Source organism: Streptopelia decaocto, assembly GCF_964273445.1.
Source record: "Streptopelia decaocto genome assembly, chromosome: 8".
NCBI lineage: Eukaryota > Metazoa > Chordata > Aves > Columbiformes > Columbidae > Streptopelia > Streptopelia decaocto.
The window spans coordinates 16,242,747-16,256,747 of record NC_138662.1 but is presented as its reverse complement, the minus strand read 5'-3'; the positions used below and the strand labels follow the sequence as shown (position 1 = coordinate 16,256,747).

At 44.6% G+C, this 14,001-nt stretch overlaps 1 protein-coding gene across 1 annotated transcript in view; it reads left to right on the top strand.

Annotated features, from left to right (window-relative positions):
* Positions 1-560: 560 nt before the first annotated feature.
* PTPRG (protein tyrosine phosphatase receptor type G) overlaps positions 561-14,001 on the top strand; it is a 405,785-nt gene continuing 392,344 nt past the window's right edge. Inside the window, exon 1 of the mRNA XM_082059907.1 lies at positions 561-972. Within this exon, the coding sequence (XP_081916033.1) occupies positions 888-972 (85 nt within the window). The 5' untranslated portion in view covers positions 561-887. The remainder of the gene's footprint in view (positions 973-14,001) is intronic.

Below are 14,001 nucleotides of genomic sequence, written 5' to 3'. Positions count from 1 at the left end.
TACACAGAATGACACACACAACTGGGGAGGGCATGGAGAACACGGACACCCAACACCAAGCCCCGTCCCCCCGCAGCATGCACCGAGAGCGGCGTAATGGCACAAGTAACTTCACAAAGAGACCGCTTGGTTAAGAGCTAAGAATCCCAAATTCCAAACGGCGAATTTCCTCGGCTCAGTGACACGTTTATCCCCCAAACCCGGCACTGTAACCCCCCCATTCCGCAGGCAAAGGGGCGGACGCGGAGAGTGAGCGGGGCAGCGCTCCGGTGCGTGCACGCGAGCGAACGCGCGCCCCCGCCCCCGCGCCGCGGCCGCTTTAAGGGCGGCGGGGACGCGCCGCCGGGGCTCCCGGCGCGCCGCCGCCTCTCCTCCTCTCCTCCTCTCCTCGCTGCCGCGCCGCGCTCCCTCTCCCTCGCCCCGCTTTAAAGTCTCCGCCAGGATCCGGGCTCGCCCGCCACTTCCTGTACGGCAGGATGGAGCGCGCCGGGGCCCCGGCTGACCGCCGCCCGCCCGCCCGTGCGCGGAGGCGGCTCTGAGCGCCCCGTCCGCGGCATGCCGCGCGCCCCGCCGCCGCTGCCCGCCTGAGCCGCGCAGCTCCGCGCCCCGCCGCGCTGTGCCGCGCTGTGCCGCGCGGGGGTCCCCGCGCCCCGCCGGCGCGTGTCTCTTTCACCCCCCCAGCCCCACGGTTCTGGGGTTATTTTCCCCGTTGAGGAAGCGAGCGGGAGCCCCCCGCTTTCTCCCGCAGGAAGAGGGGTGCGGGGAGAAACTTATTTTCAACAAGTTTGGGGTTTTTATTTTCTTTTTTTGTTTTTTATTTTTTGTTTCCATCCCCCTGCGCGTTGATTATTTTAGCCCCTCTCCCCTTTCGATGTGCGGCTTTGGACATGCGGAGGCTACTGCAACCGTGTTGGTGGATCTTTTTCTTGAAAATCACCAGCTCCGTGCTCCATGATGTGGTGTGCTTCCCCGGTAAGTGAGCGCGGCGCTTGGGAGGCGGGGGGAGCCTGGTGCCTTCGCCACGCGTGTCCGCGATCCCCCGTGGGGTGCCGTCAGGGCACCCCGTGAGTGCGGAGGATGCGCTCGGGAGCGCGGGGGCCCCTTTGCACGGGTGGCCCCGGCTCCGCAGCACTCTCCCGGCTGCGGGCAGCGCTGCCCGCGAGTGGAGCCGTCCGCAGTGCATAAGCTCGGCTCCGCGCTCCCGGTGCTGTGTCCCCTCTCTCCGGTGCATTGCAGCCCCCGACGGCGTGGGGCGGGCGGAGGGGGGTCCTTGTGCGCGGCCCTTCCTTCGCGGGGCTGCCTCGGGGCTCCCGTTGTGTTGCGGGACTGCCGCCCGCCGCCCCGAAGGCAGCGTGACTCCGGCTCCGATCCCTTGTTGTAGCCCCCTGTCCCTTGCCAAAAACTTAAGTTGTGCTGGGGTCCCTGCGTTCCACACCCCACTCGTGTCCGCGGTGGGTGTCTCGCCGTGCCGGCTCGCTGACCTTGGCAGGGCAGGGGGGCGCGGGGCTGCGCTCCCGCTCCGCACCCGCGTCTGGCTCTGTGCAACCACCGCCCCCCCACCCTGTGGGAAAGGGGTTATGCGGGCGGGGGGTACCCAGCGCCCACCGTGCTTTCCACCCCCCCTTCGCACCCCATGGCTTGTGCATCGCTCCTCGCCCGCCCACCGAAACGCAGGGGCAGTGTATAATGGAGCCGGGTGGTCTCTCGCCCCGCGGTGGGACCCGTGTATCCCCCCCCCAGCCCCGGCAGCGCCCCCGGCCCGGGGGGAACTTGCAGCGCCCGCGCGGGGCTCCGGCTCCCGCCTCCCCCGCAATGCCCCGGACCGGCCGCCAGGGGCGCTCTCGCGCCGCCAGCGCCCCCGCGGGGCCGCGCACGGGCCCCGCCTGCCCCAGTCCCCGGGAGCGGCCCCGGGGGGTGGCTGTGTCGTGACCCCCCCACCAGATCTGCGGATCTTCCCGCGAGCGGCCTGGCAGCCCCGCGCGCCCCCAGAGTGCTTTATTTATTCATTCATTCACTTTTTTCTTGGGCTTCCCCCCCTGCTGGCAGCGGTGGGCGGGGGGGTCACACGGTGGGGGTGAGTGAGGGGCCCAGGGCAGAGCGACCCCCCTCGTCCCGCTGCTTCTCCCGACCTGCTGTTGCTGCAGCCCGGGTCGCTGGCTGCATCCAGGTGTGCAAGTGTGAAAAGAAAGCAGCAAATTCTAGAAGCCTTACAGAACTTCCACTTCTGTTTATTTTTTTTGTTTATTTTTTTCTCTTTTTTTCTGAAAATACAGGTTTTTTTTATTAACCCCAAACAGGGAGATAAGCAGATAGATCCATTATATCCCAGTCCTTCCAGCAGCTTCTCACATAGTAAAATTATTTGAAGCAAAAAGAAAATAAGTTGGAGAGAGGGTTAATACCTCTGCAGCTCTTGAAGAAACATTTATCTTCTTTGTATTGATTTCTTCTCAATTTCAGCCCTCAGAGTGAAGCCTTTCTCTCTGGTTCTGATATATATTGTACAGTAATTACATCTAGAAGGCAGGCTCCAGGAACGCTTCAGGAAAACAAGCTATGATGTAGGTTTAATATGACAGTATTGTACGACTTGCTGATTTAGATCAGTGGTGTTTGAACCAGATAATATTTGCATTGTGGTTCGAATATAAAGACGAGTGCAAGCAGAGAGTAGTAGATCTATGGACATTTGCTGTGTGTAGGTAAACTCTTCAATATGTAAAACAGCTGTGTAATACTTGGGAATGTTTCAGGACTGTTCATTGCTCAAGATTTGCTTGGAAAGCAAGCTATTTTCTAGCAGGGCTTTTATGCATTTAGTTTTCGTACAGACCTCCCATGTTAGACCTCAGTGACTTGCTTACTCTTTTATGCCGTCTTCTGAAAAGCAGTAATATCTGGTGTGCGTGCGTGCACAGGGGTGGTAAGTGAAAGATCCTGATAAGCAGGGACTCCAGACTCTGATCCGGTACATCAGAGATGCCCGAGGCAGAAAAGCTGCAGGGAGGATCTGGGTGGACTAGAACAGGACATCGGTGCTGACAACATCCAATGGCAAATCATCGGAATTTGTGTTGGCGGGGAATCCCGGCCAGATTTAACCATTTAGTGTCTACCACAAAGGTTTCAGTACCTTTTCATAGCATTTTCTAGAGAGGATTAGAGAGTGAAGGCTTTTGTTACGTAGCATGTTAATTTACAAACATCTTTCTTTCTTCCTTCTCCCCACTTCATATCTAGTTCTCTTTAAATGAAAGAGAGGTGACTATTTGTGTTCTCCCCTGCAAATCACTTCACTTTGTGAAGAAACACAAAGGCTATTTTTCCTTTGTTCAGGAACAATAAATGAACCATGTAGAAAATAAGTCTTTGCAGTATTCCTTTGTTAAGAGGATGGTAATAGGTTTTCACTGCTTAAGTAGTTATTTTTGTTGCCGTTCCTTTGGTTGCAATAAGAGGAAGGAGTCAAACAAAAAATATGTGGGCAAGGTTTTGCTCTTTCTGCAGTGTTAAGTTTAGTGCGTTTCTCTGTGGGCTTGTCACTCGTAATTGCATTGCTTAATAAATCATATTAAGACAAGGCAAGAGAGGTTGTTTCCATGGGGTGTGTTTGCTCATTAATCTAAATTCACAGTACCAAAAATTACTAGGAGATAAATATTAACATTTATGCAATATCCTTTCTATGTAGTTCCTCAGTGCTTAGTCAAGAGAGGGTAAATACTTTTTTGTGAAGGAAAAAGTAGTTCTTAGCTGTTGCTGTGACAATCCTGTCATCTAAGGAGTGAGAATTGTTAGCATTCTCTTAGGCTAGATGCATAAATGAAAGTAATTTTCCTGAGTGTAGATTAGCTGTTTGGTAATGGATCAAATTGATGCTGAGCTGGTAACTGGCTATAAATGGATTTTGGGTTTTTGAGTCTCCATAGTTCTGAGTTGAGAGTTAATTTTGCATGTAAGTGTCTTCTGCTTGGAGTAAAAAATAAGCTAGGAGCTTTTCCCTATGACCTAATCAAATGCTACTTCAGATATTTTTAAAGGTACAGAGAAGAGTGGTTTTGTTTATTAAACATTTTACGCAGGAAGGTGCGTTGTGCATGTAGAGAAATCCTGAATGTACAGGAGAGGGCCCTCCAAGACTTTATTTAGTCCTGTGGCTTTTATGAAGATGACACTTCTTACATTTTAATTATCTCTTGTTTTCTGTGCCTTTTAAAAATATGCTTTGTGTTACGGGAAGTTGCTAATGGAGTCCTTGCAGATACAGAATGTCAAGCGAGCCTTCCCGGGCTGGAGGAGTTGAGCTCTGTACACCTCTGGGGGCGAACCCAGGGAGAGCTTTGCCAACCCTTAGCAGGGTTACAGCAGCTGCTTTGTGGTTGACAGAGCCTGGACGCAGCTTCCAAAAGTCTTCAGGTGGTGACAGGAGCTGCCTGCACTAGCAAAGGCTTCTGAAGTTGGGGAGGGGAAAAAGGTATCATGGAAGGAAGGGATTTCATTATGTTCTAAAAACAAAGGAACACAATCTGAGGGTAACTGGAGTTCCCTCGGTCATACTGGGGTGTTTGCAATGTCTGCAAAGCCTGGATTCAGGCTGGGGAAGCTGCTTTGCTTGGAAGAGCGAGGAGGGTTTTTGCCTGTGTGTAGGATTTCTATTAGTGCTCTCCCATCTGCTATCTCCTCTCCTTTTTGTCTAGGAAATGGGGATGAAAGGAGTTTTGGTCCTGTTCAGAAAATGGATGTCTTGGTCAGAGCAGTGAGGCAGTTCTGTGACTCCAGCACAGAGATGTCATTTTGTTCATCTGTCCCTCCCTCATCCGCGCTGGGAACCTCTGCTGAACAAACAGGTCCTGCTTGGTACCGTAAAAACCACCAAAAAACACCTGTTGATTTCAGCAGGGTGATGGTTTCACTTCCAGTTTCTGCATCTTTGCAGGGACAAGTGTCTGAAGTTGTGTACGTGCACTTACTTAAAGTTGTACTGTTATCAAGTTGTGCAAATTTAGTAGCTGGAGTTTGTTTCCAGTTACAGAAAAGACAGATAACAGTGAGGATTCTATCCATCCTATGACCAGTGCTCAAGACTAACATAGAGTTTTCTGAAATAAAATATTATTAATGTTGACTCTAATTTCAATGTTCAAGTTTCATGGTTAAATTAAGGAAATGTCTTCTAACTATTAATCTCAACTGTCTTTGGAAAAAATGCTAATCATTTAGTTGCTGCTTCTTAGCAGCCAAATGAACATGTGGCATGATGTGCTCTGAAGCCTGAGGGTATAGTAATAGCACTGCGCTTTAGCTAATATATAAGTTTAATCTGAGAAATTATGAAAAAATGAGACTAATTTCTGTTTGCCTAGGTTACTGTGCTTCCATGTTTAAAGACCAGAGTTGCTCCTGTGTGTTGATGAAATTGTAATTATTTATATTTACATGCCATGCTATTTAAAGTTTTATTCTAAACAACAATTTAAAGTATTTCAGGAAGCGGAATCTCATCAGACAAATGTTCTTAAAAGATACGGAGTCATCTGAGGGTGCAGATAACCACCAGATGGATTAATTTGTGGCTCTATACATCCCTTCTGGGGGATATATCCCTTCAGCTTGCTGCTTTAGGTGCCTAAATATCTTTACAATTTTTTCCTTCTTCATGAGGTAAACTCCTGTCAATGTTTCTTCCAAGTGAAAATTATGGACCTACATCTTCTTACTCCAGATTGACAGGAGTGTGACTTCGATTGCCCTGGAAGAACTGGCCTTTGTCAGCTTTGGAGGGACGTATAGGGGCTGGAAAGCAAAGCAGAGAAGGAAGATGGATTTTAATGCACACTTTGGTACTAAGCAGAGGAACCTGGGGTGTGGGCAACTGAGATGCCCAGCTAAAGAATAACATTTGATGAAAGCAACTGGCTTTGATATGTGTGTGCCAATAAACCATTAGAGAGAAAAGAAATCACAGAGAAATGATCCTTGGTTGCTGTTAATTTTTCTGTTACTCAACATCCTGTGGTAGTGCTGATGATCATGTTATCCGTGTTGTAGGCTACAGATATCCATCTGCATGACTTGCCCTGGGGAAAGTCAAACTGGCTTATTGCTTTTAATGCTGTTAACGTGTGGTACGGCTCTCCAAAGTGATCATGCCTCACTTTGGTGAGGACAGGTGTACTCTTAGATGAATCAGGGCTACATTGATCTCGTCAAGTGCTTGCCTTTCAATGTACGGTTGCCTTGTTGAGCAGAGCTGCCAGGGCAAAATGCATTCCTGGTTTATGCCTCGAGCTGTCACATTTGTACCCTAAGCAGAGGCTCTTCCCACCCAGAAACTGAACAGGTGAATGAGGGTGCAGATTGTGAGCACAACAGCGAAGATACTGCGATGGTCCATGCATATTGCTGTTCTTGTTTCATGTTTCCTTTTTGAAATTATTAATTTGAAATTATTTGAAATTATTAATGAGAAGCTGAAGGGAAGAGGGGTGGTGAATAAACTCCCCAGCTGACTGGAGGGAGGACACAGGGCAGTGAGGAAACTTACGAAGTTTGTGCAATCACTGTAAGATGTTTGTATTGCACTGAATGGGCTCAGCTTACAGCAATTTGAAATAGTCTTCAAGTGAACTATAGTTAAAGTAAAATCAGTTAAAACCAAACAAGGCCATGTACTTTTTTTTTAATGTGGTTTTATTATGCATCTCTAAGTTTGCTTGGGAGTTGAAGTACCAGTGTTCTTTAATTATCAAGTCATTTGAATAATGATGAACCATTTTCTAGAACTTAAAACTTGACCACATTGTGCACCTGCCAGCAGTACTGACACATAAAATCTCAATTTACGTGTGTGTTGCAGTTTTTCTATGTATAAATGCCGCAGTGATGCTTGAATATGTTTATCCTGTGCCAGTGCCTGCTTTGAGAGACTTTGCATTCATACCATGGAGGCCTTTCTAAAAGAAAATCTAGGTGTTTTCAGACTTGCATGCTTAGCTTAGGAAAGCTGCTTTGAAAAATCCTTTTCTCTGCTTGCAGGCATGTAATGAATGAGACCTTGAGCCCTGAAGAGCTGCATTGGTATTTAGGAGCAAAATGTGGGATGTTATTTGGTCTTGTGGCAGCTGTTTTGTTCTCTTCTTTGAAATAAAATGTGCCTGTCTCCCTGACAGAGTGCTGTTCAAGTTCTTCTGTTGGGATTCGGTTTATTCTGCTGGCAGTGAAGGAAAGCTATCTGATAACTCCTCGCAGGCAAAGCGGGCAGTTGTTCAGTTTTCCTGCACTTCACTCTTTCCATCTTCTGGCCTTGCAGGAGGCTTGTAAGCGACATATAAGATGCTATAATGCTTGCCTTAATCAAAGCAGCACCTTGCTCTTTCCTTACTCCTATAGAATCATCTACCATTTGGATTATTGTTTTGTAGCAGTCTGAAGCAGACTTGGAGTTTCTTGGTCAGTCTGGCAGACTGGTTGAAAAGCAGTGTTAGGTGTCCCAGAGTGGGAAAGGGCTTCACCATAGCAAATGCTGATCACTGGATAAGCGGGATACTAGGGTGGAAGCGCTTGTGCCAATGCACTGGACAGGCCGGTTTTCTACTGCAGAGGTAAATGGAAACAGTTGTGTCCTGAACCTTGCTGATCCTGAACAGTAAGCAAGCTACTTTCTTTGGGCATTGTTTCATTTCTTTAAAGCAAAGATGGCTGTGAAGTTACTCCTGCACTGCTGAGCACCAGTGCCTGCCTTTGTGTCAGTTTAGTGTGTTCCTCTTAAATCTTGCTCTTTTTAAAATTCTTCTTTTCTTCCTCCCATTATGGATTTTAAAAAACCCTGATTTTATATCTTAGGAGGTGGTCAAGTTAGTGATACACATCTCCAAACAAGTAAATCTTGGCTAGGAGTTTTATAATCAAGTGTAGTGATTTATTTATTTGTTTACGTTAAATGGCTGTATGTTTATAAGCGTCTCAGTGTAGTGGGCTCAGCAGGAGACTGTTGTGTGCCTCTGTCCCCCACCCCCTGAAAATTACAAGCCGAGACAAAAAAAGATACTTAGTAGCTTTCAAATAATTCGGACGGATCTACTTTGCTATTACAAGTGAGTTTAGGGATTAAATTTGCAATAGACTTTCACTGGTATTTATATTCCTAAGGTGCTTTTAGATTTCTGGAGATTATGGTATAGATTTCCTGCTGTCCAAGTAGAAATGAGGGTTTGTGCGGCATGACTGTATCTTAAACGTTGCATCCATTTAGTGCAAAGGCAGAGAGAACCAGTCGAATGTTTCCTCTTGTTGGCCTCCATGCTACCTGTAACCAGTTATTATTCTTATAGTGTAGTAGCTTGTGTATTTTGTATTTAAATTCATGCTTAAAATACAACTAAAATTTGCCTGTTGACAGCAGTTGCATCATACTTTAATTGGTAAGAATTGCTAATGGAGTGTTCAGGTTCTAAGATTAGTTGTTTATTTTTCCTTTCTTCTTTGCCCAAGGGTTTTGCATCAGATTATATGGCTTCTGTGTAACTGTTTGTGTTCTGAAGCAACACCTTTGTGCAGTTTTAGCTATTAACGCAAGTGTTAAAAGTACCGGCTCAGTGACAGTATTTTCAGAAACTGTGACTTTTTAAATAGTTTCTTACTACATTGTTTATGCATTGTAAAGTGCCTCCCTTTTGTTTACTGTGAATTAATTCATTGTTATCTTTGTAAACCTGGGGTGCAAAATGTGCAAGTTTATAACATTATAATTTTGGCATAACAGGCATGTCCTCAGCTGTTGCAAGTTGTCACAGCCACAATGGATTCTACTGTTTGTGTGGCGGCTTTCATCAGGTGAGGATTTGCACCATAACCCTGATCATCACATTGTTATGAAAAACTCCTGTGCGTGTTCTTTTCAGTATTTCCGTAGGCTGGATTTGTCTCAAGGGTGCATGGTTTTGATGTTGTCTTTATGCTCCTTGGAGGGTTCTTTTTTTACTATGTGGTAAAATGCAAAACCACGTCATTGTGTGATTCTGCTTGCTGTGAAGCAGAGGTGTCCACACCTTCCACTAACACTCTGGCTTTTTGGAGGACATTAGCCATGTGCATCAGTCCTTGGAATTGTTCTGTTGCATTGCACTTAGTTTTTTGGCCATAACTGTGGCTGTTGCAAAGGTATTTGCGAGGTGTTTTGTCAAAAGCTGTCAGTTGTTTTTTTAAAATGAATTACGTTTGCCCATTTTGAAGCAATACCCAGCTTATTTTCCTTGAATAAAGTAGTTACCAAAATAAATAAGCCACCAAAATGTGGCTGTTTGAATTATTCCCTGTAGCTGTGAAGCTCAAACTGCAAATACACAGCCACTTCAACAACTGTTTTGTATGCTTCACTTTTCTTTACTAGTTTAAAGCACCCTCTGATATTTTCTTACTGTGAGAATACTTGCATGTTACAATAAAACCATGTCACAATGTCCTGATTAACTCAATGACCTGAACTCCACAAGCCCTTTACTGTCAGATTTTATTCAGTCCTTGAATAATTTTGGTAGCAATCTTTTTGCTTGTTCTCCAATTTTTTTTTCCAACTTATTTTTAGAAAAGTGCAGACCAGAACTGAACACTGGTCTTGTTCTTATCATATATGCGCAATGCTATTGCAAACAAAGCTTGTCCAAGGATTTTCAGTGGCCTATTTTTCTGCCACAGTAAGAAAGCTCATGTTGATTGTTTGCCTAGTATGACATCTAGATCATTACTGGAGTCAGTACTGGACAAAATAGTCTGTTCAGTGGATGTGGCCTGGATCACCAGTTCAAAGGGTTTTTGAACCTTGTTAAAATAAACTCTTCGAATGTATCTCATTTTTTATGTGACTTGAATACTGCTGTAATTGCAATTTTAGCTAAAGAAAGAAAGGCAGGCCTGTCTGACTTATGTCCTCTGCAATCTAACTTAGATGCAGCATTTGTTATGGTTTTGTTTGTTTCCTTTTGTAGCCCAACAGTTTTTAAGGGAGCAGCAATCAGTGCATCCCATAATGGTCCAGGTTCTTGTTGTAGACTTATCTAAAATGGTTATCTTAAGGTTTGAGTTCTGTTAAGCATTGTAAACGGAAAGCTTTGCACAGCTCCACATCATGACTGTGACCTCCTGGTCATGTTTAACACCCTTGCGTGATCATATCAATGTGGCTCACGCTTGAGCTCACTGGAAATTTGGAATGGGGATTATGATTTGGGTGTAACCCCTAGGAGGCAATAGATTTCTTAGGAGTGTGGTTTGTTTGTTTGTTTTTCCTTCCCCCCCAAGTCCATTCCCTCACCCCATTATTGTTACTCATGCTGCTGTTTTCGGTAGAAAGCGTTTCTTGCGGTGTCCTAATTTTCTTCTGCTTCTGGATGCAGGTGGGTGGACTCAATATAGAGGTAGCTGCAAGAACGCAGAAGATCTGCTTTGTTCCAGTGACCCTGCTCCCATTAGGGTGGCCTCCTTTGGATGCTTTTAGCTTTCCACCTTGTTTGTGTTTTTTGGGGCAAACTTGTACCTTACATCAAATGAGGAAAAACAATCCCTTCTCCCCCAGCTAATATCATCCTGTCTGGGAAGAGGCTGATGTCTGTGCACGTAGGTGAGAAGGTGGAGAGATCCTTATGGCTAAAGTAGAGAGGGAGTCCAATCTTTAAAATATAAGAGCCTTTACCAAAAAAACACTGAGAAGACTGGAGGGGTGAAGCGTCTCTGCGGCTGCTGCAGCCTGAGGGACGGGGAGCACGATGCCCAGTGTTATTACCTGCTAGAGCGTGAAGCCGGCAAGTAATGGTAATACAAATGTATTTCAATTTGTAACCTGGCCTTCTGTATCAAGATTGGACTGCTTCTGTTGTGTTGCACATGTGCATCACTTGGGGAAACATGCTGATAGTACTTAACATTTAATTGCTTCTCTTGATTTTATTTGTAAATTAGAATCTAGAGGATCTGTAAGGAAAAAAAACAACAGTAGAGCTTAATTGGACAACATTTTAGAGTAACGGGGGAAAAAAAAAAAAAACAACAAAAGAACATGTAACCTTCCAGATTTTGGAGCTGAGACAAATGCGAACTTACTTATTGATCCATACATATAATATAATATTTTAACTACTGTCTAAACTCGAGGTCATCTTGATACTAGATTGCTTAAGAATCTGTCTATCTTATCACATCTTGTACTCATTTATAGTTGTTTCCATTTCTGGCTTTGCTGGAGAGACAGCTAGTGTTTCAACCTAAATTAAAATCAATAAGAAGCAATTTTGTTTGTTTTTTAACTACTAGAGCAGGCTTTTTTTTTTTAAGTGAAGCTCTGTATGTTCAGCTAAGTCACTTGGTTCTTTCCATCAAGGTAATTGCCAAAACTCATTAATTCCTAATTTTTGCACATGTAGGAATGAATTTATTTTCCAGTGTACCTAACAAAATGTCAAATATGATTTAAAAATAAACATTTATTTTAAATCATCACTGAGAAATAGATGCAGTAAAGAATACTTGGCAGTTGGAAGTAGTTTAAAAACATCTTGAGGGGAAGCGAATGCTTGGGGGCCCTGGTGAAAGCTGTTGACCCAGGGGTCCTGCACTGGCAGGGTAGCACAGGCTTCCCCTGGCGTGTTTGGCAACGTTCTGTTGGGATGGCTTCCAGTGGAACAAGCAGAGTCTGGGTCTCTGGGCCCTCAGACCTTGGCTTGGGTATATCAGCATCACACCAATTTGAGTAAGAAGCTGTTGTCATGATGTCAGCTGGCTTTTACCACACAGCCAGCAGGTTGCCAGCAATAACAATTAACCTGGGTCAAATTCAACATGGAATTCTGATTGAAGCGATGTTGGTGCTTCCTACATAACGCAATGGTGCAGCATAACATAATATTAGAGTAAATAGCTGAAGGTAATGATCTGATTAAGTGTCCAAAATAGGATGTGTTGCTGCTCTGGTGAGTTGATCACAGGGTTCAGCAAATCATCCTCTAGTAGCAGTACAAGCTGCCCAAATGCAGAGATGGACACATTACTGTGCAATCGTTGCCCTCTATGTTCATGCAGGTTCAATCTTCACAGGCAAAGGCTTTCTCTCACTGAAATAGTTGGAAGAAATAGTTTGTGTTTTTAAGAACCAACGTTTCCAGAAAGGGTAGACAAGCTGCAATGGTATAGAACCTTGGCTCTTGCATGGAAGTTTTTGGTAAGGTGTTTGCTCTGCCTCTTCTGGGTGAAGTTCAGCATCTAGCAATGTTGTTCCCGTTTTTATATGAGCATTTGTATTCTTGTGCAAGGTGAAAATTTAGTCCCTGGAAAAGTGAAGGCCAGTATTTTTGTAAGGTGGTTCTTTTGAGTTGCCATGATTTTACCCAGTGCTTCTCATAATTTCAGAAATGTTTAAGAATTTTTAGAGTTCTTAATTCTGAATACAAGAACCTTTTGGATGGTCTAAATATCATTTCCTGTTTAATTGTTCTTTGAAGTTCCTGACTATTATGAGCTACTGGTTACTTCAGTCTTTTGGGTTCAGTTTTCTCTCACCTTTTCTTTTGCTTCCACTTGCTTTGATTCAGATACGTTAATGAATCAAGGAAGGGGCAAACCAAGGGCAAAAAGAGGCAGATCTGGCTACCCTGGTATCAAAGCAAGAGTGTGTTCCCTTAAATAAACTGCGAAAGCAGTGTTTTGTAGGAACAAAACATAATTAGTAACTAGATGACACTTATGGAGAGTCATCCTTCGAGGCAGCTTAAGAGTTGTGCGTTAATTGCTTGAATTTGATATCAAAACAGCAAACCATTTCTTTTTAACTAATCACTTGAAACCACACAGGAATTTATGTGCCAAGAAGCCAGCTGTGTTTAAAAATACACGAGCAGACCTGGTACACGGTGATCCAGGAATGTAAGGTAAAAGTGACTTGTCCATACGCTAGTGACGCCTACCATAAGTGAATCCCAAGCCATAGTTCAATGTGAGGAGTAATACATTACAGCACAAACAGATTCTGTGTCAGAAAGGTAATTAATACCTCATGTCAAACACTATCTGCATGTACTCCTTTCTCTATTTCATGTTATTAAGCAGTGTGACCTTTTCTCTTTCAAGGTGAAAACCAACTTAGGAAGAAAATTAACTTATTTTTCATTGGGTCTGAGTAGTAGTTTCACAGTAGTCTTGATGACACCTTGATGCTTTACAGTTTTGATTGCTATCTTGATCAATGACTCTTCATTTCTGTAGTTTGAGGTTGCATTCCCCTATTTACTGCTGTATTTGGGAGACATCAGGCGTTTTGGGTGCAGACTGTGTCTACGGAGCCAGAAGAGTCTTGTAAGACACATGCTGTCAATGGGTAACAACTCCAGCTTGTCTCATTTGCACTCTATTAGTACCAAGTTCGCTTGCTAAATAATTCTGTTCTGATCTTCATCTTCAGTTTTTAATTTACATGACAGTTGTGCTTTCTGTTGAATTGAGACTATGAGCATCCACTGTAATAAAGCAGTGCTCTCTTTCTTGGCAAAACTGGATATTTCTAAGCTACATACACTGGATATGAGAGACAGGACTTATAGTTTGATTTGTCTTTTCGCTTCTGTTTGAGAAAGAGAGGCTGTCCTGGAGATTGCATTTGGTTGCATTCCTTGGAAATGTCGGAGCACATGGGCCTTATGTATAGCGTTCTTCCTTGATGAGCTGGAAATCAAGTACATCGTTTTGGTCAACACCATGTCTGTTATCACTGACTGTCTGGGGCATACAATACCGAGTGAAATAAAGGATCAAAGCTAGTAGCACTGTCTTGTCGGCCCTGGAGAGCTGATGAATTGTTCAGTGCTTCCTTTGGTGCCTTTCAGTGACTTCTGCCGTGATCGATACAAGCAGCATCAACAAAAACTGGACTCTTCTGTTAGCTCTCATACTTGCAAGTAAAGTGGAGAAAGCTTGATTTGTTTTGCTGCTTAAGCCCTTGCTGGCCTAACACATGTGCTA